General features: G+C 46.8%; 2 protein-coding genes and 1 long non-coding RNA gene across 9 annotated transcripts in view; 2 read left to right on the top strand and 1 right to left on the bottom strand.

The window, feature by feature from the left end:
• The window catches only part of LOC128785329 (uncharacterized), a 12,113-nt gene extending 6,920 nt beyond the window's left edge, over nt 1–5,193 (top strand). The window contains exon 3 of the long non-coding RNA XR_008429839.1: nt 5,040–5,193. This is a non-coding gene — a long non-coding RNA (uncharacterized LOC128785329). The remainder of the gene's footprint in view (nt 1–5,039) is intronic.
• The window catches only part of RNF8 (ring finger protein 8), a 12,930-nt gene extending 4,668 nt beyond the window's left edge, over nt 1–8,262 (bottom strand). Inside the window, exons 1-6 of one of the 5 annotated variants that reach the window (XM_053937733.1) lie at nt 8,047–8,262; nt 5,634–5,762; nt 3,360–4,100; nt 2,208–2,270; nt 1,731–1,820; nt 446–553 (exon numbers count right to left, since the gene is read on the bottom strand). In XM_053937733.1, the coding sequence (XP_053793708.1) occupies nt 446–553; nt 1,731–1,820; nt 2,208–2,270; nt 3,360–4,100; nt 5,634–5,762; nt 8,047–8,136 (1,221 nt within the window). In that variant the 5' untranslated portion in view covers nt 8,137–8,262. Of the gene's footprint in view, nt 1–445; nt 554–1,730; nt 1,821–2,207; nt 2,271–3,359; nt 4,101–5,633; nt 5,763–6,449; nt 6,543–7,641; nt 7,827–8,046 lie in introns of those variants that run through there. The other 4 variants (XM_053937731.1, XM_053937734.1, XM_053937735.1 and 1 more) reach the window with 4 other exon arrangements.
• On the top strand, nt 7,883–25,458 carry AARS2 (alanyl-tRNA synthetase 2, mitochondrial). 3 transcript variants are annotated; one of them, XM_053937730.1, is made up of 22 exons: nt 7,883–7,954; nt 9,084–9,272; nt 9,904–10,049; nt 10,806–11,000; nt 11,488–11,632; nt 12,067–12,212; nt 12,504–12,612; nt 12,929–12,967; nt 13,604–13,715; nt 14,240–14,367; nt 15,094–15,244; nt 17,033–17,202; nt 18,179–18,292; nt 18,671–18,811; nt 19,428–19,565; nt 19,970–20,079; nt 21,192–21,300; nt 22,789–22,911; nt 23,252–23,362; nt 24,233–24,316; nt 24,453–24,563; nt 24,940–25,458. In XM_053937730.1, exons 2-22 carry the CDS (start codon nt 9,237–9,239, stop codon nt 25,102–25,104), a joined length of 2,583 nt encoding a protein of 860 aa, XP_053793705.1. In that variant the 5' UTR covers nt 7,883–7,954; nt 9,084–9,236; the 3' UTR covers nt 25,105–25,458. The 3 variants fall into 3 exon arrangements, with proteins under 3 accessions (XP_053793705.1, XP_053793703.1, XP_053793704.1); XM_053937728.1 differs by lacking the exon at nt 7,883–7,954 and adding an exon at nt 8,403–8,648; XM_053937729.1 differs by lacking the exons at nt 7,883–7,954; nt 10,806–11,000 and adding an exon at nt 8,403–8,648.

Raw genomic sequence — 25,458 nt, 5'->3', positions numbered from 1 at the left:
ATACAAACATCCCAGGACTTGATTGAATACGGTACCTCCCTTCCTTTACTAACCTCTCCATATATCTAAACCTCAAACAGTCCAACTCTAGTCGGCTTAAAGCAAGGTCCACTACAAAAGAATTCTTCCCCAGGCAGCTGTCAGCAGCAATTCAGAGCACCAGTTCAAAAACCTACACAAGTGCTCCAAACTTATGTGCATTTTAGGACTAAGCACTCATGTCTATGCAGACAGAGACATTAAAGCTGAACTTGCTGTCAAGCAAAGAAGAGCCAGGGCAGACAGAATAGATCTCTGGATCAACTCTTTCCCTTAAGAACTCACTGTGGGTCTGTTGGGACTGTTAAACAAGTGAAGTAAAGGGCTTAAATATTGTGTTACTAGAGCTATGGAAAGCTTCTCAAGTCTTTTTTTTACTGGCAAACCCATACAGGTTTAAACATACCTCAATAAAGTGCTCAGAACAGATTGTGCACTGCAACTCATTCTCCAACACATCATTCATCTGATTCAGCACCTCTTCTTTTTGGGCTCTCACCTTTTCCTTCTCCTCCTGGTGAAAAAGTACATGTGGTTGTGTACCAACAAAGAGCAAGGTTTTTCTCAATTGGCAGGAAGTGTGTGTGCAGGGGAAGAAAACCATACTGCAAATCTCCACATGTCAAGTGGAGTGGGTATCTATCACATACCCAGATCTATAATCTCTTTCCTCTTTGTAGTCTCAGCAGTACTGAGAATATTCCCACCCACTACAGAGAACTTGGAAGGAAGAACAGCAGCCATTACCAGAATTCCCTTCAGCCTAAAGGAACTACCAGCTGATCAATCTTTTCAGAATATTTTTCAACCTGTTCCTGGCAAGAGTTTGACTTTAATCAATATTTCTTTTTGGTGTCTGATATGAAAAGCAGAACACCCAACAGACTAAACACCTCAAATGCTAAAAAAAGGAAGTAATAAATTTTAAGTCATTTACTTGCATTTAACAACCTAATAATCTTTTTGTTTACTTGTTAAGAGTTAAATTAGGCCAATTAAGCTAAGTACCTGCTCTATCTTCTAAAAATAACAGGGAAATTCTTCTAATTGAAGCTATAGTTGAAACAGCAACAAATTTCCAAAGATGACATTAAAAAACAAAGCACACTATCAGTGGTGGATAATGTGATAATTTCCAAAAGTAAGACAGAGGAAAGGATCTCCTTAATTATTTTCCACTCATCACTTTGTGTCAAGGGCAGGAAGAACTGTGGCTTAGCTCATTCATTATTCAAATTCCATGTTGCCTCAGTCTGACACTCCCTTATAGAACTGCTGTCACAATGCAGTTTTACTTGAATGCACTTTAACTCAAAATGAAGCACCTCACTTTTCAAACACTTTTGGTTTGTCAGTGGATTTTTTCCCTGTTATTTCTGGTTTGATTTTTGTTTGTTTGTTTTTCAAAGAAAGGGAGCAATGGGCCCATTTCTCTCACAAAATGCACTGTTCAGATGCTTTGGGCTTTCTTTATGATTGAGAAAGATCTCATAACAACTGTTCAAAACCATTTCATAAAAAGGGCAAGGTGCCTCCTCCCCCAGTGTCAGCTGCCACCTCAAAACACAGATATTTTGCACTATAGGAGGCCAGGCAGAGCCAAGACAAATGTTAAATAAACCATCTCCTCTGCTCATGTAGTATATGATGTTTCACGTATGAATAAAACTAAGAATGCAGTTATTCCTTACCTTGGTTTCTTCCAGTTCTTTATTCTTGGCTCGAATTATCTCCTCAAAATCTTTTTTATTACGATTCAGTTCTTCCATCAAAGCACGATGCTGTAATAATACCATTCCAGAAGTTATAAGAGTACCATTATAAGCTATCCTATTAAAGATATGTGGCCATAGTCATTAGCTCAGTCGGTTATAAGGTTCAGCACGCTAATTTCTCCTATTCTCCTCCTAGAAGAGCAACACATATAAGTTGAGGTATTAAGGCAGTTTATCCTTAACTTAAAATTGGAATGCACTGCTAGTTATTTATGACCTTCCCAGTGCCATCACACTTTGCATTCCCTCTTCCAGGTTATTCTTTCACTTCAGTTAGGTTTTTCAGTCACCTAAGGCAAAGTCCTTGTCTTCTACCAAGAGGCCATAACACTTGGAAAGATTTAAATATTCGAGTTACACAGTTAGACCAAACCTAGACTCATAATCACTTGCCTCTTGCAGGACCTGGGCCAGCTGCTCCTTCAGATTCTCTTCCCCTTGTTGACACTTTTCTCCCTGGGTGGGGTAAGAAGTGGGGGGGAAAAAAGAGACTTGAAGAACATGAGACAGAAAATTACTACTCTGCACACCCTCTTTAGAAAATATGCTTAAAGAAACAACACTGATTTTCAACAAATGGCATGATGTTCCACTCCAGGGTTACATGTGTAGAACAGAAATTAGAGCTATCATTTACTGTGATGAGTTAAAATGGATATATCATTTACAGTTCCATATTTGGAATACCTCCATATTATTCTAGCTCAAAAGGCACCAGCATATTCATAGAAGCAAAGAGATCAGCAACAGCTTAAAAGCTACAACTGTCTTTGAGTACATTCAAAGACTTCAGAGATACCTAAAGCTCCAGGTAAATGTCCCATTGTTTCTAAGGTCACAACTCCAAATTTTCTGTACTTCTGATACTGGTATCTTGCCTTTAGCAGTAGACTTTAAGGAAGTAACTAATAAATTATTAGACTCACTCCAAGATGAATCCTCACCTTCTTTAAACCAGACTTTGAGCAGTCTCAAGTTCAAATAGATTTCAGTCCGTTAACAAAAAAGCAACTTATCACACATACTTACAGCTTAAAGGTACTTACAGATTGCAAGAGAGGGTTTTTTGAAAGTAGGAAAATAATCTCCTTCCCTCCAGGGATTAAGGCATGCAGTATTTAATTGACTGTAAAGACAGTGCACTTGCCAGGCAAACTGGGCTTTATTTCAGCCATATATTGAGAGAAATTCACATTTAAAGTGATTACTTTTCAACTTGTCCTCTCTATAATCAAGAGAGATCAGGCAATGGCTTTCATTTTTTTATTTAAAAACATGCTTCTTTACCAACTGAAATGCTTTATTTTGCACCTTTTTTTCTGAACTCCCCATGCAGCCAAATCTGTTCTGTCTCTGCACTTTCTTTTAGTATGTGCATTGTGTTACATGCCAAGTTAAATACTTCCACAAAAACTTTAGCAGGGGTAAATCACACAAGCACTATTTTTGTTATTGTATAGTTCAAGAGCTATTTTGGATCGATGCCTTATACGAGGCATTCCATCGAAATGAAGACACAGGCCAAAATTATTGCCACCATTATACCTCTAGCTTCTGCTGCTCTTTACAGAATGTCCTCTCCAGCTCTTCCACCTGCTGCTGCTGATGCTCTTGTTCCATGCAGAGTTGGTTCTGCAACTCCTGCAGCTCCTGTTCCATTACTAGGATCTCCTTCTGATCACACTTCCTGTGCTTCTGCTTCACATTCAGAACTGCAGTCTGCTTCTCCTGCACTTTGACCTTTAATTTCATTGTATCTTCTAGAGATTTCCTCAGCTTTTTCAAGCCAGTCCATGACTCTACAAGACCAGAGCCTTTCTGGTCCTTCTGGGGGACAGTCACAGCTTTCTTGGAGTGAACAGGGCTACCATGCACTGGACCACTATCCCCCTCACTGGGTCCAGGAGAAAGCATCTTGACATCCATCTTCTCTGTTAGCCATTTGGCCTCTTCTGCCTGCCCCCATGATTTATCTAAAGGTTCATTGCCACAGGACATTCTGTCTCTTTTGCATCTGGAGTTTGAGGGACCTTCTGATCCGCATGTCTCCAATTCCTCCAAACTAAATTTACGTTTAGGCCTTGAACACTTAGCTTTCCCCAGGTCACTTCTTTGGGCTAAAAAGGGTCTAATTTTCTCCCATTCGTCTTTAATTACTTCATACTCATATTCAGCAGTCTCTCTGTTTTCCAAAGGCACTCCCAACTCGATACGGTCTCCTTCAGCAATAGGATAGACTTTTGATGGATCCAGGCGCTGTTTATTAAGCCAAACTCCATTTAGACTCTGCCAATAAACACAGAACCACCAAAATTTAATATGTAGTTACAGCATCCTCTGAAAGTTATTTCTGGCACCTGTAAATAAACACAGCCAACCTGTTCAGTGCTTCAATCAGAACAAGCCACCTCTTCAAATAAACCTTGTAATATCCAGTTTATTGGCTCAGTGTTGCATTTATTACAGTTACTGCACTGTACTATTTACTGCACATTATTATTGCATTACAGATTTTGTGTACAAGCACCAAGAGCAACATTTTGACATATGTGCTTGTGCAGAAGGAAAACAATGAACTCTGAGGGGAAAAACCTGCACAAAAACTTCAGAAATAAGAACTAAATAATAATAAAGACTCCACAATAGATCATTGTCAGGAATATAGAATACTACAGAAATTATTCTTGGCAATTAATGTTACCTGAAATTACAGGAAAAAAAAAAAAAGAAATAAAAAGAAGCATCGGCTATACTCCTTGAAGAAAACAAAGTTTTTCATAAATACAAGGAGACCGTAAAGAAGGAAAATGTTCTTCCAGAGATAATGTTCAAAGCACAAAAAAAGGTTTCAAAATTAGCTCAAGAATGTTTTCAAAAACAGCAAAACTGGTCTGTGCTCATGATGAACTGCAAAAACACTAGGAACTGACATATCTCAATGAGAGTCAATGAAACAAGCTGACCAACTGGTTAACAGTGAAAAGAGACAGGAAGTGTTAATAGATAATCTAGTGTAGATGTTTCCTATCATGCAATAACATTAGGTTTTCAAGTTTATACATGTAGTACAAGTTTAAGAGCAGTGTAATTTTAATAGTAGCCACTCCATTCTTTTCCAACTAATTTTCTCTCAACCCAAACATCCTTCAAATCTGCATGACATGTTGAACATTTTTGTCCTACCAGTGCTGTTTTAAAGCAAATTTCTCATTTTACTGTTTTCAGACTGCATAAGAAAGTGGAGAGATCATGACATAAAAAACAGAAGTCAAAGTGAGACCCGGTTGAGGACTCTAACATCAACATTTTATCCTAATCAGCTGAGAAGAACTTTCAGGAGAAACTCATTTGAACACAACATGAAGCATGGTTTCTCTAACACTAGATTCTTGTTGAAGTTGATTATAATTAAAGCAATTGTGTCACTACAATAAGGAGTTGCACTTTATCTTTTCATTAGCACTACAAGAATGTTATCCTTTTGAAAGGATAAAATCCTGTATCAAAATTCATATAGGATATTTTTAAAGAAAGCAACACCAAACAGGTTCACAGACTGCAAAGTGCCCTTGGCCAGGCCACACTGGTCTGAAAAATGCTAAATCAAGAGTTAGATCTACCTACAGAAAGTAATCCAGTTTGCATCCCAACTGCAGAAAACAGAAGTTTCCTGCTGGAAATGCACAACAGGCAAGACACGTTCCCATGGACCTTCTATCCCACTCATGCTGTATCATAGCCCATACACTGCTAGATCCAAAACAATGGATTCTATTCAATGTATCTCAAGAGTACAAGGTCTTCAATTGGTCTCTGTACCTTGTTATCCTTGACAGTCCACTGCCCTTCTGCATTCTGCTGGAAGACACAGTGCTTACGAGAGATCATCAAGGGACAGGTTTTTGACACCAGCTGGTACGTGATATCTAATCCTCGGCCAATAGTCACCTAAAAATAAAGCAGTGTAGTTACTGCAATCAGTAATGACATGGTAAATTCAGTTTATGGCATTTCAATTTAAGTACAGCAAAACTCTATATCAACATCTTATGGTTATTTCCAAAAAGTCTGGCATAATATGATTTTTTTTTCATTTAATTTTAAGAGTATATAGAAAACGGAAGCTTACAAAGTTTGAAGTATTATCTTTCTCTGAGGCACATTACAACCTTGGTTTCATGGAAATCTTCCTCAGCGGCAAAGCTGCTCAAAGCCACTCAGAAACCATCTGTGTCCCACCTCAGTCATTACCTAACCAAACACCATTTCTTCAAACCAGCACTACTGTGTGTGGGTCTCAAGACTACTTCTTAACCTCTTCTTTTGGTAGTTGCATCTGTTCAACCACTTGTGAACAGAAAAGATACAGGAAAAAAATAGCCCAGAAAACTGTCATCAAAAAAAGTGCACACTCAACATTGCCCTAAATACACAGCACTTTTGTAAATCACACCATTGATCTTATGGCTCAGAATCTAAGCTACATGCAGCTCATAATCAGTAGTAAAAGTGATCTAAGTAACTGGATTAGACTCTAATGGTATCTTCTGGAAGAAGGGACATAATTTAATTTTACTATTGCACAGTATCTTATTAAATCTCATCTCATTTCAGATTGCCATTTAAAGCACATACCTGCTCTCCCTTCCTCTGCTGCCTCCTCTGCATACTTCTCTTAATTCATCTGTGCACTGCATTTCCTGAGCAGTTCTCACTTTGAGTTTACAGCAAGAACTCAGACCCCCATGTCATAACCAAAAGCAAGGAAGCAAACTAAGATGGCAAAAATCAAACTTAACCACATTAGTGCCTACCTCTTAAGTTTCATATAGTTTTCTGTCAGCATGGATTGCATATGTAAGAGGTACAGAGACTCAAATGGATAAATACTCCCTTCTTCATGAGGATTCAAACATAAAATCAGCTTTGCATTTGTCCCTGCAGTGACATCCTCAGGGCCCAGTCACAGACATCTGCAGGACCTCACATACCAAGATGAGCGAGAGTAAGCAGGGCCAGTCATAAAACTCTCCCTTGATCAAGTTCATTTAGCAAACGGGTCCAAGATGTTACCACTCACCTGCTGGAGTTCTGTGCGGCTCACAGCAGTACTGGCAAATCACATCCTATCCCCACATATGAGCAGTGTCTTTTGGCAACAAAGTGGTCACAGCACCAAGCCTGAGAGTGTTTAAGAAGTGTTTGGACAACATCCTCAGGCATGTGGTGTGATTCTTAGTGCTGTCCTGTACAGAGTCAAGAGCTGGACTCAATGATCCCTGTGTGTCCCTACCAACTCAGGATATTCTATGATTATGATTTAAATCTCCAGCAAAAGCAGTTTGTGCTCTGCGGCGTGGCACACCTAAAGCACCAGAATGCCATCAGCCTCCCTGCTGCAAATGACAACCACTGTGCATACAATCAGAGCAGTAACATGCCAAACTGGATTCCCTGCACAATTATCAGTGCCCTGGCTGTAAGTTGTTATCTCCAGTCCTTCACCGAGGATATCTGCACATCTCAGGGCTTCAAATCCACAATGGGAGAGTAACAAAAGCATGTTTGTATGGGCGTCTTTTGCAGTGTGTGAGCACAAGGCCTTGGCCACAGCATCACCCATACCACCTGATTTTGACCACCAGAACAGCACTCCTTTTACACTGCCCCAACGTCACCGCACATCTTTGCCTGCTGGGTTTTAGGGAAGAGTACCAGGGCCCATTTTTCAATTTAAAAACACGATCGCTAAGAAAACGGCTATTCCTGTACCGCACCAAAACATAACCAAAACAATTTAAACGTGACGTCGTTTACACCTGAATACCTTATGCCTTAGGTACTGCTAACCTCGCCAAAAGCATCGCCTTGTTAATTAGGCTACGGACTCCCTTCGTCCTCACGTTACCGTCTCACGAACAACTCTACCTAAATACGACATAAGAATTTATAGATATAAACAAGCGAAGGCTTGGCCAAGGCCACTCCAGCGCCTGGGTCCGCCCTCGGGCGTTACCGGGGCTCAACGGCGCTCGCTCGGGCAGCCCGGGGAGAAGGCCGGGCGGCCCCTCCGAACGGCCACGAACAGAGACTGCTCCTTAAGCGGGACGAGGCGGTGCTTTTTCCTCCTGGGAAACGCTGTAAGAAACCACGAGACCCCACCAAACTGCACCCCGAGAGCCGTGCCCACCCACCCGCCCGCTCCGAGGGGCCGGAGCCCGGCGCGGCTCACCTGCGTGCCGGCCTCCAGCAGGAGCCAGTCGCCGCTGGCCCCGACTCGGCGGAGGCACCAGGCCAGGCACGGCACCCCGCGCACCGCCATGGCGCCGGCCCGCCGCGACCGGCGGGAGCGATCGCTGCGGCGGCGGCGGGGACGGCGCTCGCAGGGGACGGGACGGGACGGGACGGGACGGGACGGGATGGGGCCCGTCCGAGCCTGGGCTGCGACCGGAGCCCGCGCGTGCGCCGCAGGACCCGCGGGGACGGCGCGGCGCTTTCCCACCGTCCCGCGGTACCTCCCCGCAGTCCCGCCGCGCTCCTCCGTGTCCCGCCTCCTGCGCGCACCGCCTCTTCCGGGCGCCCCGGCGCTGCCATCCGCCGTGGGGCACCATGGCTGCGGCCGCCCGGCTGCGGCGGCGGCTGCTGCTGGAGGTGCCGTGGCGCTGGCGCTGCAGCCCCCGCCGCGGCGGTGCCGCCTGCCCGTCGGCGGGGCAAATCCGCGCCGCCTTCCTGCGCTTCTTCGAGGAGCGCCACGGCCACCGCCGCCTGCCCTCGGCCCCCGTGCGACCCCGCGGCGACCCGCGCCTCCTCTTCGTCAACGCGGGCATGAACCAGGTGCTCTCCCCTCTCCTGCACCTCCCCTCCTCCGGCTCACCGGCGCTTCCGCGTCTCAGAGGAGCGCGGCCCGGCTTGGGGTGTCCCCTGCCAAAGAGATCTCCGGCGTTGCTTTGGGCTGCCTGCCCCGCCGTCCTTCTGGACGCCTCTCGTAGTGCCATAGTGCAGTGGGAGTCTCCCTCGCTGGCGATAGTTAAGAACTGTCTGAACACAATCCTCTGCCGTTTGTTCTGGAACGAACTTGCTTAAGCAGGGAGGTTGGACCAGATGACCCACTGTGGTCCCTTCCAGCCTGACCCATTCTGTGTATCAGGAGCCCCAGGCGCAGGCGCTCTGTGCAAGATGACATCTGTCCATAGCGGGTACAGATGCCACCTAGGCATTTGTAGGAATGCCTACACCTAGGCATCTAGAGCGTGTGTCTCTCATTTCCAGTTCAAGCCCATTTTCCTGGGCACAGTGCACCCTCGGAGCGAGCTGGCCCAGTACCGGCGGGTGGTGAACAGCCAGAAGTGTGTGCGTGCAGGAGGGAAGCACAACGATCTGGAGGATGTGGGCCGAGATACTTACCATCACACGTTCTTTGAGATGCTGGGGAACTGGTCCTTTGGGGATTACTTTAAGGTGAGGTGATAGGAGTGAACCCTTTATACGGGAAAATATAGCCTGCCTTTCGGAGCTGTGCTGTAGTGCAGAAGGTGTTTTGGTAAGCTCCAGATTCATTACTGGGAGCTCTGTGGCCTGGAACAGAGGTGGTCAGCTCATGGGCTCTCTTGCTGAATGTGTCCTGCAGACTCTCAAAGCACTCAGCCTGCCAAAGCTGTGACCAACATGTAAAAATCAAAGTTTTCTGTGAGAATGCCAGTGTTAACCACTTAATATGGTGTAAAGAGGTTACCAGTTCATTTAATGCTTATTACTAGAAAGTTTGAAAAGGGAAGAAGAATAAAGGATGCTAAGTTTTTTAGGTGGCATATACATTTTTTCAGTGGAAAAAAAAATAATCCATGCTAGTCTGCTGGTAAGCACATAGATGCACTCCATGCTGAAGGTCTCACAACATTTTAGGAATGTCAGTTTTCCACTGGCAGCAGTGAGCTGTCTCATTCTCCTGACCTTCATCCTGCTGTTTGCAATACACCTGAAAATTAGCAAGGGAGAGAAACAGCTGAAATTAACTTCTTTGTTGTTTGACTCCCATTCTAAAGACTCTTCCTGAATTACTGTGCTTCATTTATGTTCCCTACCTGCTCAGGAGGAGGCATGTAGGATGGCCTGGGAGCTCTTGACAGAGGTCTATGAGATCCCCAGAGATCGTCTCTATGTCACCTACTTTGGTGGAGACCCCTCGTTGGGGCTGAGTGCAGATGAGGAGTGCAGGGACGTGTGGCTCTGCCTGGGGTAAGTGTGTTAGAGAAGAGGTTCTGAGCAGCAGGTGCTGACATTTCACTTTCCACAGTATTGCATTTGCTCTTTAGTTGATCAGCTGTAGGGGCCAGAGAGTATGTTTTACCATTTTGTTTCTGGTTTCTTTGGGCTGTTAAAAGTCAGCTGGGCTCTGAACTCACTGGGTCTCTTGAACTTTTGGTTCATTCTCAGGTAGTATGGGTGGGGGTGGGTATGTGCCTAAAACTGGCTGGCCTGGATGAAGTATGTACAGAATCTCCAATCCTTTGCTTCCTCTCCATCATGAGAGTACATTCTCTGAAAGCAAGCAATGGCTGCTTCAGTGAGAGGGTTCAGCCACAGCACTGCTGTGCTTTGGAAACTTGTTCCAGCTGTATGTAGGCTTTGAACCCAAGGCAGCCAGCTCTGTGCCACTGATGGTGTTCAGGTCTTGCCTCTGTTCCGAGGAGCAAGGTGCTCCACAGACCCAGTGGAGAGCCTGTCTTGGTCAGCAGGGGCCAGGCTGTGTTTGCCCATCATTCTGGGCTGAGACTAGGGTCCTGCATGGTTTGGCTCACTTAATCTCGCTAAGGAGAGTAATTCTGTGTGAACAGAAGGACGTAGAGAAGCAGAGGAATTCTGATGTGTTTGCTTTTTGAGTCTGTAGTAGGAAGAAAGGATTCCTTTCTTCCAGCTTTCTCTGTGATCTAGGCTACTGTGTGATTTGTGTGTAAGCCTCAGCACTGCCATCTCTGTTATCTGCCTTTCCAGGGTTCCTGCCAGTCACGTGCTTCCTTTCCCATTGAAGGATAACTTCTGGGAGATGGGGGACACAGGTCCCTGTGGTCCCTGCACAGAGATCCACTATGACCACGTGGGTGGTGGCAGAAATGCTGCAGCACTGGTGAACCAGGGCAGCCCCGATGTAGTGGAGATCTGGAACTTGGTTTTCATGCAGTACAGCAGGTACCAAGCATCTCATCTGAACTCCAGAGCCTTTCCCCCTAGCCTGACTCCAAAATCATGGGTATATTCTCAGACTTATCACTGTTTTCCAGAAGGTGGCAATGCCAGGAGCAAGAGAGAAACTGTGGAGATTTGTCCAGCATGGCTCTTGGTCCCCTTTGCTTTAAATTCCTGTCTTCTTCAACCTTCACTGCCTATTCTCCCTTAATGCTACATTCCAGAGATATCTTGAGCCTGGAGGAGGAGAAGAAGGCCTTTTTCCTTACATGCAGCCTATCCTGAATATGTGATGGTCAGATCCTGGCTGCCTGACAGGGTCAAGGCAGGCTGCTGTCACTCTTGTCCCTGAGCTTCCTTATTCTGGGTCACCCACTGTTTCCATCCCCTGTCACTTTCCCATTCTCTTTGATTCACCTGTTCCTTATTTTTGCCCATTAATTGATCCTTGCTTCTCTTTTGCCTTTTATTTTTCCTGCCTGGCTGACAGAGAGGTGGAGGGGAATCTCCTTCCCTTGCCACAGCACCATGTGGATACAGGAATGGGTCTGGAAAGGCTGGTGACAGTTCTGCAGAACAAACGTTCCAACTATGACACCGATCTCTTCACTCCCATCTTGGATGCCATTCAAAAGGTGATGGTGCTTCTGCTCAGAGTCACAGCTCAACAAAAGCTCCTTGAACACAGACTGCTTGCTGGGTAGCATGGTACAGCCTTCTTTGAGCAGTATCTTGAGACAGGAGGTTATGTCTTGCCAGGTCCAATGCAGTGTTCTAGAAAAAAGGGAGAATTCCAGGTTGGAAATCTGCTAGAATATCAGCACTGCTGATTCATTTTTCCTTCAAAGTGTCTTAAGTTTCTCAATGCTAGGGCATTGGCTGACCTGTGTTAGGTACAGAAGTCTTGGTCTGTAGTGCTCTGGAAGGATTTAATGAGTACATCTTAGGTGCACGAGGTACAGGGGTAGTTGAAAAACATGATGTCAGGCATAGCTGGCTGCCTCTTGTGTTGAAACTTCTTCTGCAGCCATTACTTTCTGCTGATTTGTCTCTCTACTTTCTCTTTTAGGGCTGCAGGGCACCCAGATACCAAGGTTTGGTCGGGAATGCTGATGTTGGGCGTGTGAACATGGCCTACCGCGTGGTGGCAGATCACGTGCGCACCCTGTGCGTGTGCATCACTGATGGCATCTACCCAGGCTTCTCTGGAGCAGAGTAAGGACATAAGGAAATGGCATGGGGTGGAGGAAGTTAGGTCTAGAAAGGAGCCAGGGAAGGGGTTCTAGTGTGGGCCCCAGATAGGGAGTGCATGAGCTTTTAGAGAGATAGGAAGATGAGATCCGGGAAGGGGTTCCAATCTGCAGACTTCCCCTTGGATGGGTGTAGAGTGTTGGGAGCAGCTGGCCTGTGCTGATGAATCAGACCAGATGAGCTGGGGGATGCTGGATGTGGCAGCTGGGCAGGGATGCTCACAAGGCTGCCTGAGGAATCCTGCTCTGTTTTCAGACTGGTGCTGCGTCGGATCCTGCGCAGGGCTGTACGCTTTTGCTCTGAAGTTCTACAGGCTCCACCTGGGCTCCTGGCCTCCCTGGTGCCTACCGTTGTGGAAGTGCTGGTGAGTAAAACGGCTGTCTTGGGGGAAAAAGGTCATCACACATCCTATTCAGCCCCATGTCCGTTGTCTGCATACAATCTTGGATGGGAAGGAGCTCCAGGAAGGTGTTATCTGATGCTATGCATGCCAGCATTAAAAACCTCTTGTCTCTATATCACTTGTGATGGGAGGGAGGGGGCCTAGTGTCATTAATGGTACAGTCAGCACAAGCATTATAAGTGTATGCAAGTAACCTTTATAATGTTTGTGACATGCTGCGAGATCCCCCGAGGAAGATGCTGAGGATGTTATCACTAACTGAGGCTCACTTCCACAGGGAGATGCTTATCCAGAGCTGACAAGGAATGCCAACCAGGTGAGCAATGTGGAATCCCCTTGTCTCATTATCTTTGTGAGGCACTGCTCTCAAGCCCAGAAATCAGCCTGCCCTTGGGACTTAGCTGGAGGAGTTTGTGTAGCCTCCTCTGCAACCGTGTTCTCGTGGGTGGGCTGAGATGTTCTGGGCACAAGTATCTGTAGCAGATTTCCATATGGTCCAGTAGGTCCTTACCAGGGACTGCATGTGCTGTTGCACTAAAAAAGCTACAGTAGCTTTTTTGGTTGAGTGCAAGTACAGCCTGTCCTCGCCCGGGTACCCTTTGTCTAAAGTGGAGTGATGACTTAAGGCTAGTCCCAGCTTGCTTTCACTGACAGCAACTTCTCTGGCTGTTCCAGACATACAGTTGTAATTGGGTCACAGATATGAATGCCCAATAAGGAACATTTGTCATCCTAAAGCTTTCCCCATGAGGATGGTCAATATTTCTTTGACAGGAATGGTGACAGGAGACACAATGACTTTGGCACTGTTCAATAATGCATCAGAGCCATGTTGTGATGGATACGTGCAGAACAAAAAAGGCTGGTTGATATGCTTTGAGCTGATTAAGCAGGCCTGAGCTGAGCTGGGGAACTCTCTGAAATGTGGGTAACCCTTCTGATCCTTGGGCAGATCAAGGATATCATTAATGAGAACGAGGCCGCATTTCTGTCCTCCCTGGAGCGTGGGAGGCGCGTCATCGAGCGGACAGTGCAGCAGATGGAGCCCTCCACAAATTTCCCAGGTGAGTGTCCCCCCTCTGACAAGCTGCCTTAGAGACAGTTTGCTCCAGGTCCTCACAAGCATTGCAGTCAAAACAGGTGGATGTTTGCCTCCCCTGCATTTTCTGTGACACTCTAGCCCCAGACAGAGGAGCAGATGTTCCTTTCTCCAGATTGCAGTTGTTTTCTAGTACTTCATCCTCACAACAAACTAGCCAACAGGCAAGTTAGAAACATTCCCTTGCTGTTTTATTGACTGATCAACAAGGTCATTATACAACACAGCTGAGAGAAGTAGCACGGGACCCAACCAGTGCAGCTGCCTGTCTAGATGTGCTGCACTGAATTTTAGCAAGAGAGGAGCATTATTAATATTCAGTCCCATGCAAGAAGAGCTCCAAGGCTTCTCTTCCCCATTAACTGTACAGTTGCACAGGTGGATCCAGTTACCAAAGCACACACTAGATTGGTCCCATCCAGACAAATCTTGAGATGCCTTTGCTTTCTGTGTTCACACAGAGTTCTTGTCCTTCTTTTTGTCTTACAGCTGAGGTAGCCTGGTCTCTCTATGGGAGTTTGGGATTCCCTCTGGATCTGATTGACTTGATGCTTGAAGAGAAGGGAATCAGTTTGGATTCAGCTGCTTTTAATGAACTTGCTCTGGAAGATGCGAAGGTAAGAGGAAGACTTGCCTTGTCAGAATAATTCAACGCCTTATCCTGTGAACATGGAAGCAGGATCTCTTTCACTGCTGAGGCTCTTCAGAGCACCACAGGGCTACATGCCTTCTTCCTGAAAGGTAAGTGGGTCTGAAACAGCAGTGTCATCACAATCCCCTTGTTTCTGAATGTGGAACTGAACTGTTAGTGATTTTTCTTCAGGTATTTTATGATGCTGAAGTGAAAGTTATGAAATATTTATATAGATTAGGACAGTCCTCTGTTAGTCATGTAGTCTAACTTCTCACACAAAGTAGAACCGGCTTAGACAGCTGAAGCAGCAAATTATTTATGAAGAGTTTACAAAATCTCCACGATCTCGGTAGTGCTGAAATACTTGCACTGCCCACCCACCACCACCACCCCCTAGTGCAGTAATGGGTTTGAGGCCTTCCTCTCCTGAGCTTTAATGGCCTGGAAGCTTCACAGCTACACAGCAAGCTGTGCCAGGAGGGATGTGTTAACAGCTGGTATGGCCTGGCTCAAGGCTAGCACGGAGTACTATTCAGTGCTTGTGAGGTTTGAAGGGATGGGGTTAGTTAGCAGTAGCCTACATCAGCCTGGATCTAAACAAGCCTTTTCCATGGAGGTGGAAGAAGTCATTCCTAGCCTTACAGCTCCAGTTACCTGTTTGCTTGCCCCCAGGGATCTCCCATCTAACTGTGCCTTTGCTCTGCTGCAGCGGAAGGCTGGTGGCCTACAGGCAGGACAGCCAGGGAACACAAACACACACCTGGATGTGCACTCGCTGGCTCGGCTGCAGAGCAGCAACGTGCCTGCTACGGATGACTCTCCGAAGTACGCCTACACGCTGGGGCAGCACGGGCAGTACGGTGAGTGCCTGGCCCACCTGCAAAGCAAGCTCTACTGGAGTCCTTCACGTGGCTGCTTTTGCTGCCTAGCCCCATGCGTGCACAAGTTGTACTTCGTGGTCCAGACCTGTCCGCCTTGCTGCCACGTCTTTTCCCTACCCCTGTACCTCATCCCAAACCGGGTGCTTTTCTTAGTGCTGTTGGTACGTGCCTAGGAAGGCTCTGAGCTGGTAACAAGGCTGAGCTCTGGGTTGGCACCACTGGGTGCAGTGGTGAAACGGGGACTGTTGATTTCTTCTAGAGATAAGTCTGTCTCCAACAATTAGGCTTCTGGGTGTGTGCTCGAGAGAAAGAAGGATAATTACGCAAGGTTTTAGGTAGCTGTGTGAAACCGTGCCCTTGCTGTTTCCGTGGCAGCCCGCTAGGTGCCAGCGCAGGCTTTTTGTCACCTAGGGTAACTGAGGCTGCTGATGCTCTACAGAAGGCATAGAGATAAGCCACAGGGTGTGGCTTATGAAGATAAGCAAGAGGTGGTGTGGCTGTCACAGACAATTAGAGAAGGCTGTGTACAGCCAACTCCCTTTTACCCAGTGTGCTGGTGGCAGCCCACACTAACAGAAAGTGAGGCAATTCAAACTATATATACTACAGCAAGAGCACAACAGAGGAAAAAAGCCTAGCAGTGACATTGACTCAAATCCCCAAACTAGAACTGTCCCACCTTCTCAGCTTCTAAATCATGGAATAATTTGGGTTGAAGTGGATCTCTGGATGTCCAATTTCTTGTTAAAAGTAACACCAGTTTCACAGCTGGATCACATTGCTCAGAGCTTTGTCCATTTAAGTTTTCAGTATCTTCAGGGACAAAAATCTGACAGCCTATCTGTTCCCTATTCTTTATCTCTCTTAGTGTGTAAAGGTTTTTTTCTTCAGGTACAGCCAGAATTTCCTGTACTCTAGATGTAATCTCCTAAATGCTAAATTGGGATGAATAACCTCTTCTTTCACTGCTGGCTATGTTTGTGTTCATAGAGCTCAGCAGGCAGGCAGCCTTCCTTGCTGCAAGGGCACCCTGCTGGCTTGTGTTCAGCTTGCTCCTGAGAACCTAAGACTTCTGTCAGTTCATTTCTGTAGACTGCTCAGATGCCTTCAAAAAACAGTCCAGTTCTTCAATGTATCAGCCAGTCCCTGCCAATTAAGTGGGATATGGATAATCATTAATGAAGATGTTAAGTGATGTTGTCCCTTATATCAGCCACCATGTAGCTCTGCTAGTAGCTGAATATTAGTTGAACATAGAACTACTGAGCAATTCTTGCTGGGGCCCTCTGCCCAGACAATTACACACCCACCTTATGGGCCACTTGTCCACAGTGCCCAAATCTGGGTTCAAGGAGCCTACAGGAGAGCATGTTAGAAGCTTGCTGCACCCAGGAACATGACATCCCTGCTGTCCCCTATCCACAGCATCTTCATAAAAGTCAGTCAGGTTTGCCAAGCTTGCGGTGTAGCAAGATGCAGATGTGTCTGTGCCACATTTTCTTCTACCAGGCTCATGTGGAGCCAGATTGGGTGTCCCTGCCTGCTTAGCTGCTACTCTGCAGTTCTGTCATTATGTAAGTGAGGGGTGACTGTTCCAGTCCTTTGCCCCTTCTGCCAGTAGCTGTTCCTCTCCTACCAAGGCAAAGTGCCAGCTTTCAGTATAGCCCAGGTATTGACAGGGTTGGCACAGGGAAGTGATCCCTCCGTTCCTGTTGCAGTCTGACAGGCTGTATGCACTAACTGCTGCTGTCTTCTTCTCCCTGACAGAGTTCAGTCCGTGCCAGGCCACTGTCCTGATGCTGTACAGAGATCAGTCTCTCCATAAGGAGGTTGGGGCAGGGCAACGCTGTGGTGTCATCTTGGACAGGACTAACTTCTATGCAGAGCAGGGAGGGCAAGACTCTGACCAAGGCTACATGATACATTTAGGACAGCAGGTAAGGCCCTTTGCTGCCTAACCCAAGGCTGCCGTGCGTTCTGCGGCCATGCAGAATTCTCCAAGTGATGGGTTGTTCTACTGTGTTAATTTGCAAGCTGCTGACTCTTGACAGTTCTCTTGGCTTAGCATCAGAGTTGGTGGGGTAAGGCAGAATCAGCAGTAACTTCACAAGGGCATTCTTGCTGCTGTGGTTGTCTCTCACAGCCCTTTGCAATTTCATCTTGCCGAGGAAGACTAAGGTCTTCTCAGGTCTTCCTTCATTGTGCTGTGTTCTTGTCAGCTGGGGTTGTAATGCTGAGAGAAGGTAATCATTGATCAGAGAGTCTGTGAACTGAGTCATTTCTCTCTGGTCAGTCCTGGACAGCTGCAAGTGCTGCCCAACCTGAGACCCAGTGCAAAAACTCTTATTCCTCCCAAGAGCATCAGAGAGGACCTCCACTTCTGCAGCATGTTCCTTCAGCCTAGCCAAAGGGAGAGCTTTTACCCTGTCCTGGGAACTTATACAGGGCACAGCCTTTTCTTCTTTCCCCATTTCCTGCTCTTGATAATCACCCCTGGGTCTTTTTAGCCTTGCAGAGTGTTACAGTACCTTGCTCAGCACTTCTTCCCAAGCTAAAGTGGTGGTCCAGTTTTGTTGCCATCCCAGTGAGGCAGAAAAGGTGCCTTGTATGCCAGAGACGTGCCTTGGGAGATGCTGTTCATTTTCTCACGGATGAGTATAGTTGTTAAGAAAATTAGTCAGCAGTTACTGCCCATCCACTGCAAGCTGGCAGCCTCAGCATACTTTGTAGTGAGTGGCTGGGTACAGGCGAGGTCTGAGACACTTTGGTTATGTTTGCAGTAAGCTGCTCTCTGCTTTTCCCACCCCATCCCTGTCTTTTAGGGATTGGTGGGAATTCTGTTTCCCAGTCGGGTCAACAGATACACAGCACAGGTATTTGGATCTTAACTCATTTTTCTGTCTCTTTGCTCAGGATGTACTCTTTCCTGTAGAGTCAGTTCATCTCTGTGGTGGCTACGTGATCCATGAGGTGACTGCTGTGGAAACCCTGCGTGCTGGTGACCAAGTGCAACTCTTTGTGGATGAGGTGATAACTTAGTGCTCTTAACCTTTTCCTTGTGATGTCCTGAGTAACCCAGGCACAGCAGATCTTTGTCCCTTGTATTCTTGAGACTTCTCTTCCTCCTAGTGTGCAATGGGAAGGAGATATCACAACCGACTCTGTAATCTTTGTGACCCATTGATCTGTCCAAAAGTATCCAGCCTACCCTTTACTGTTTTACAAAGATGATCCTGTGGAAAAAGGAGTTAGATCTGCCCTGTCACGTAACTCATCTGACACCTGTACTACCCGTTGTTTTCCCTCCATCTTCTCCTATCCCCTTTTCCTTATCTCTTCATGCCATCCCTGCTCCCCAGAGCCGTGGAGAGTGAGCACTCCCTGCTAACTGGTGTGTGCTTTCAGGCACAGCGCCTGGCCTGCATGACAAACCACACTGCCACCCACCTGCTGAACTTCGCGCTCCGGCGTGTCCTGGGTGACAACACCGAGCAGCGGGGGTCCCACGTGACAGCAGAGCGGCTGCGCTTCGACTTTGATACCAAGGTGACTCTGAAATCCAGTTCCCTAGTTCTCAGCAGTACCAGCATTCCAGGGATTCTTTCCAGGGATTTTTCCCCTCTCCCCATAATCACTCCTTTAGAGACAAGTCACATTTTGTCTGAGTAATGAAGCTTGGTCCTGTGGACATGACTGTGTCCATTTTGCATGACCTGACCCTGAGCAGGGCTTGCTGAGGGGATGAATGGGGGTCAGAAGGGAAAGGACTTAGCAAGGCCAGTGGTCACGGGACTGACACAAAATAGTGTAAAGGAGTCTTTGAGAGATGGTGCTTGGCTGTGGCATGTATCTGATGTCTATACTGGACATTCAGGTGAGAGAAGCTTTGGGTCAGGTAACCTGGTAACCTGTCATTCATTGTAATATTTCTTTTGAAGACTTTGGCTGATGCTCTTCCATCAAAAATCCTTATCTCTCATGTAAGGAGAATGTGGGAAGGCCATTATGTTCACAGTTCCCTTTTAGAAGCAGAGAAGATGAGATGCAGGGGAAGAGTGGTGTGCCCAAACTGAGTCATCTGGTGGCTGTGCCCCAGATCTCCCTCCTTCGTTCTGTACCTCTCGGGAGGCTTCTCCTGAATGTGGCTGATTTGCTTCCTCAGGGCCATGTGACTGTGGAGCAGCTACAGCAACTGGAGCAAGTGGTCCAGGACCTGATCCAAAAAAATGAGGTGGTACATATGGCTGAAGTCCCCCTCACACTGGCAAGAAGAGTTCAAGGACTCCGTGCGGTGGATGAGGTATGACAGGATAGCAACACACATCTTCATGAGCCTTCTCCTTCAGCGGGAATCATCTGGGACACGAGATGGTGACACAACGTGTTTCTGCAAGGGAATTGTCTCCCAAAACTCAGATGGGAAAATAGGACAGAGATGAGGTCTCAGGACACAGTTATAAAACATGGAGACTGGTGATGCACAGGCTTTCTGTTTATGCCTGTGGACCAAAAGCCTGTCATGTCACCAATTGTGTCTTTCTCCCACTGGTGGCTGGTTGTGGGGGAGAAGCAGTGCCACGCCTGACTCAGGGGCTGCTCTAGAATCGGGGAAAAATGAGGCAGACACCCAAAGCCATGTAGTTAGTCTCTAAATGCCCCTGAACAACCGTGTTGTTAGCTGCTGATTCCTCTCTCATCTGTCAGGGGTATCCAGATCCAGTGAGGATAGTGTCCCTGGGGGTCCCTGTGGAGAATGTGCTGACCTGTGACTCCAAGGCTGCAATGCAGACCTCTGTGGAGCTCTGCTGTGGGACGTAAGTGACTTTTACTTGCAGCCAGAAGGCATGTTTGTGGGCAGTGGTGGCTGAGGTAGAAACATCACTACAAGCTCACCTTCCTGTCCCTGTGAAACTAAGTTTCCTCACTGGAAAAATATTGTGAGGCCAGGATGGGCTATTTACAAAGCTTTGGAAATTCCAGGGTGAGCAAACTTTAACAAAATGCACAGCATTTTTCTTTACCTCATAGTCTGAAATCAACCTGGAAGCCACAGAACACCAGCAGAGTGTGGGAAAGGTGTGTGTGACTTGTCGCACCACGGTTGTGGTGCTTTGCCTTTGGGGTTACAGAAGGGCTGGCTACCTGGCTGGAGACTCCAATTCAGCTGTGAGAACTTGAGACTGCTCTGATTATTTTAATTAATTATCTTCACCCTCTTCTGCTTTTAGCAGTAATGAGAGTAGAAGAAAAGTTAATTGATCTTAGGACAGTGCTGACACCAAGAAAAAGAAAAAAAAAGAAGAAACAAAGTGGCCTTAGAGCAGATAGTGCTGGAAATGAGCAATTTTCTACCTATGAAATCTTCTTGTGGGAGTAGTGGGACAAGAAACTGCATGGGAGAAGAGATGATCAATTCTTATGAAGATGTCTGGAATGATTACTTGTGGTAACAGAACCCAAGACACTGTAGTTTTCATATCCAGCGTTGAATAAACAAGAAGGAAAAGGGAGGTTGTCAGTGTCCTGAGACTGCACAACTGTCCTTTGTCTGGAGTCTACTGGCCAGGCAGTGAGCTGGCCTGTCAAGAGAGTGGTGAAGTAGCACCTGAGTAGAGGCGAAAAACACCAATTCATCTCACTGCTGAAGGAGAGGAGAGGAGAGGAGGACAGAACTTGGCTGCACATTTGACTGGAGCCTGCTGGGCAGGTAGCACAGAGGTTCCTCTGGAGTAGCCTCAACTCTGCTGTCTCTTACCTGAAAAGGTGCCATCAGGATTTTAGGGATGGGAAAGGATTCAAGGTACTGGGATTAGGATTAAGAAAGGGCTGCTGGACTTTAGAGGTTCTTGAAAAAGAAAGCAGGGTTCTTGATTTCTGTTTGCAAAGAGCAATTTGCTTTCTTTCCTGTTCTCTGTTGACGTTCTAGGCACCTTCTCCAAACAGGATCTGTGGAAGACCTGGCCATCATCAGCGAGCGTCAGCTTGTCAAAGGGATTAGCCGTGTCATTGCAGTGACAGGGGGACGAGCCAAAGAGGTAAGAAAGAGGGAAATGAGATTTCTGCCATGTCAAGGCAGTGCCAGAAGGACCAACCTTTGTAGGTTCCTCATAGACAATTAGCTCCCCACTGCTTTGGTTGGAACCTCCCTGCTGTGCCACATCGGGCTTCCTGCTTCAGCCTTGGACTCAGCTCTGCTACTGTACCTCACTGTTCACTTCCTTTCCCTCCCGTCCTAGTTCTCTGTCTCCTTGACTTTCATTTCTCCCTTCAGACCCTCCTTTCCAAAATAAAAACTTGCACAAAATATCAGGAAGCTTCTGGTCTATAAATTTCAGTCCCCCAGTAGGTATTTTAAGGTATAATTCTTCATGCATTGATTTTGCCTCCTGCCTATCACAGCTGGATTTGCACTTTATGATTACAGGGTTTTGGCCTCATTCTTACAGCCCTTTTGCTTCCTTTCTTAAGTCTTTCTCCTGCTAAACTGTGATTCTGGTCTGGCTGTTTCTGTATAAAAAGTAAGCAACCTATTATTGTGTTCGTGAGATCACTCTGTCCTTTGAGTATTTGGAAGTGTCAGGTGCCCCATAAGCCTTCCCTCTTCCTTTAAGGCTGCTGTCAGAGGAGAGTGACTCACAGTCACTGGAATTGGAAAGACTAAAGGCAAAGCCCACCCCTGCAAATCTGTTACTTTTTGGCTGGCCGTTCCCTGTGCATCTATGTCCCAGAGAGGCTTTTCTTCATGCAGAAGAACAAAAAGCTGCAGGGCACATCTGCATGTTTTGCTGGAAGTGCTGACCTGGAGAGCCCCTGAGAGGAGCTCTGTGCCAGTGTTAATCAGAAAGGAGACTGCAGAGAGATTTACTTGTGTATCCTAGCTTGGCAGAACAGTCCTCTGCTGTCCTGCTCTAGTCTTGCAGGACCATCCTCGGCATAGAGATCTGGCAGGAAGGAAATGCTCCAAAATAGAAGGATTGGCATTGGTGAAAAAAGCTTGTAATAGCTTTTAAAAAAATTATTTATAGTAGCATTGTTGGAGAAAACAGTAAGAAATATATCAGGATAGGTAAACTCAGGAAATACGCTTGAATGGCTGATGAGGTTTCTTTTAGTGTTAGTGTTTCTCTTGTTTCTTCAGTCAGCAGTTCCAAGATTGCATTTGCTAATGGAAGAAGATTTCTAAGATGCTCCACAGAGCTCCCCAGTTTTTCCTCAATGAAATCCTGATGATTTTAGTGCAGGTTTTTGAGGAAACATGAATTTTGACCATAAATATCACCTAAAGCTCAACAGCTTGGTCTGCCTGAGTGTGACCATCTAGTGTTGGTTGCAAATCTAGAGAGGAATGTTGTATTTCAGAGTCTTGCAGGAACAGTCATTCCTAAACCATCTGTAGGTGTCTTCTTATTAGATTCTGACTAGCACTTCAGTGTTCATGACCCTGTTGTTTCCCCCATTTTCTCCATCCCTGTGGACTGTTTCTGTTGCTGCATTTGAACCATGCATTCCTTCCATCTCTGCAGGCCCGGGAAGCAGGCCAGTGCTTGGCTATGGAAGTGGACTCTGTCTCCCTACGAATGAAGCAGAGCATCACCTCTATTCCTGAGATGCAGAACCTCTCCAAAGAAGTGGGCCAGTTGACCAAAGTAAGGATTACACTCCTGTACAGAAAGCCCAGCATGGGCACATGGGACACATGACTTTTTCCCTATCAGGTTCACATCTTTCTGTGGTCAATAGCAAGGGCAAATTGCTACCTGCTGTTGCCTCTTTGGTCACAAGGATTTTTGCCAGTGTCCAGGTTGCTGTGTTGCAGATGGCCAGCTGAAAAGAGAAAGGTGCTCAGCACTGTGACTGGCTGTCCTGATCATGTGGGTTAAAGCAAGATCTGGAAAGAGGCTGTGCTCCAGCCTGACCTCCCAGAGAACTAACACTTTATGTCTAGGAGTACAGTTTAATGTTCTTACAAAGCAAATTGTCTTGCAGGTGGTGGCCAGCACTGCAATGCCCCAGTGGCAAAGAAAAGAACTACAGACCATCCTGAAAGCACTACAGCGAACAGCCAACACAGCTATCAAGAAACTGGAGCTGCAGCAGGTACTGAGGAGCAGCACACTGACTTGCAGCCAGCTGATAGCACACACCAGTGGACCAGATGTCTCTGTCACACTTCAGAGCCACTCAGTCACTAGAGTCTCAGAAGGCAGAAGAAAGCCCGTACAATTATGCATGGTGCAACGCAGGCCCTGTGTTGGGTTGATTTTGCTGGCCATTGTTTATGGGGCCATTGGTTAAAATGCAGAGAATGACTGGCTGGGCTTTTAGCACCTGCAGAATTTCCATGTCTCCCTGCCTGTGAGAACAGAGAGCCCCATACCAGCACTTTTGGCCAACACCAATAGGCATTGGGCCTCACTTCCTTGTTGAATAAGATGAGATGCATGAATAAGATGAGGTGGTCCTCACAGTGGGCTTAACAAAGTTAAACAGTCAGTGACAGGACAGAGTCTTTCCTCCAGCTGCATGGATTTTGCTGTGCTTCCAACATGTGTTTGTGTTCTGCCAATTTACATTAAAAGCAGATTAGAAATACTTACTGGTAACAGAGAAATCTCAGGAAGAACTATCCCTTTCTTAAAGTAGAAGCATCTTGCCACAGAAGCCTTCCTGAGACACATTGCACTGTATAGGTCCAGAAGAGAGGCTGGGGACTGAATGAGTCACTCTCTATTCCACTTTTGACAGGGGTTCATCTCTGCTTGCATTTAGGGAAGGAGAGCTGTACAGGTCTACATGGAGATTTTAGTCTGCTAGTCTTACTTTGACTTCTGCTATCAAACATCTCCCGTCTGTCCCACAGAACAATGTCTGCATTCCTTTTGTGTATATATTACATGGATATATCCCTATGCAGCCCACCCTGTGCCACCTGTAGCCCTTCAAAGTGCTGTGTTCTTCTCCCTCCAGGCTGAGAAGGTGGCACAAATCTTACTAGCAAAATTCTGCAACCAGCCTGTCATCATTGATACTATCCCAGCTGTTTCCCTCTCTGTGAGTAATCCACTTTCTTTGTTGGCCCAGCGGTACCTCAGGTGCTGCAAACAGCAAGAGGGAGTTGCTGGGCACATTTTCTGCTGGATGCTACTCTTTGCTGTTGCCTGACCTCTGTTCTCTCTGCCTCTCCTAGATCCTAATGAAAGTAGTGAACCAGCTGTGTGACAAGTCTCCTGGCACATCAGTCTTGCTGCTCAGCCCTCAGGCTTCGAATGAGGTGCTCTGTGCCTGTCAGGTATCCAAGGTAAGCAGAACCCTGATAGAGACAAGGGGAACCTGCCTGCCAAGGGGGGCTGGACCCACTGCTCAGCAGGTCCTGCTGGAGGCTTTTCCTGGGGTTTTGCCCAATGTTGGTGATTAATCACACAGGGGCAGGACCTGAGATGACTGTACTGGGACCAGATGTGCTTTCAGTCTCTGCTGGGCACAGATATCCCTGGATCCTCCAGGCTGTGTTTGCCCAGGGGCAAGACACAGCGTTAACATGTAAGCTCAGCCTTTGTGGTCCTCATGGTCATGACTGCCTCAGGCTGGTGCAGAGAGGATGCTGTTAGCTTTCTTTATTCATAGACTGCAGGCTGCCCCACAGTACACATAACTTGCCTGTGTCTCTTCCCCAGAGCTGCCTCCCCAGGTTCTCTGCTGCTGACTGGGCCGTGGCCGTCTGTACACAGATGGAAGGGAAGGCAGGAGGCTCTCCCATCGTAGCTAAGGGCAGTGGAAATGCCAAAGGCATGCAGGGAGCCCTGACTACTGCACTGGAGTTCGCTCAGAGCAAGCTGTGATGCTTTAGTGCCAGGACAGCTGTATGCACCCAGCTGGACACTTGATACCAAGCATATACTCTGCCCATCTGAAAGGATTAGCAGCTGAACATTGCTGCAACTACTGCCTTGGAGCACTTGACTTCTGACCATCCAGGATCAGCAGAGACCCCACTGACAGAATGATGCTGCTTGTTCTCAGCACGGGTTATGGGGATGGAGCCTTGGAAAGCACCAGTTGCAACAGCAGATCCTAGTTCTCATGGAACAGTGCAAATCTTGCCACAAGACCAGCACAGAAATTTTGTGAGAACGTGGGGAGTTGGGACTGTTATCTTAAAGCTATTAAAGGGTCGAGAGAATCCAATCACCTGA

The sequence above is a fragment of the Vidua chalybeata genome, chromosome 3 (genome assembly GCF_026979565.1).
Source record: "Vidua chalybeata isolate OUT-0048 chromosome 3, bVidCha1 merged haplotype, whole genome shotgun sequence".
Lineage (NCBI taxonomy): Eukaryota > Metazoa > Chordata > Aves > Passeriformes > Viduidae > Vidua > Vidua chalybeata.
Note: the sequence above shows the minus strand (reverse complement) of the source record. Positions and strands in the feature narration are given on the sequence as shown.

Bases quoted from the DNA above. Each gene is read 5' to 3' on its own strand.
- AARS2 (XM_053937728.1), top strand. From the start codon at position 8,424: ATGGCTGCGGCCGCCCGGCTGCGGCGGCGGCTGCTGCTGGAGGTGCCG. The intron at 8,649-9,083 runs GTGCTCTCCCCT...TCTCATTTCCAG, and splicing joins TCAACGCGGGCATGAACCAG to TTCAAGCCCATTTTCCTGGG. The intron at 10,050-10,805 runs GTAAGTGTGTTA...CTGCCTTTCCAG, and splicing joins GACGTGTGGCTCTGCCTGGG to GGTTCCTGCCAGTCACGTGC.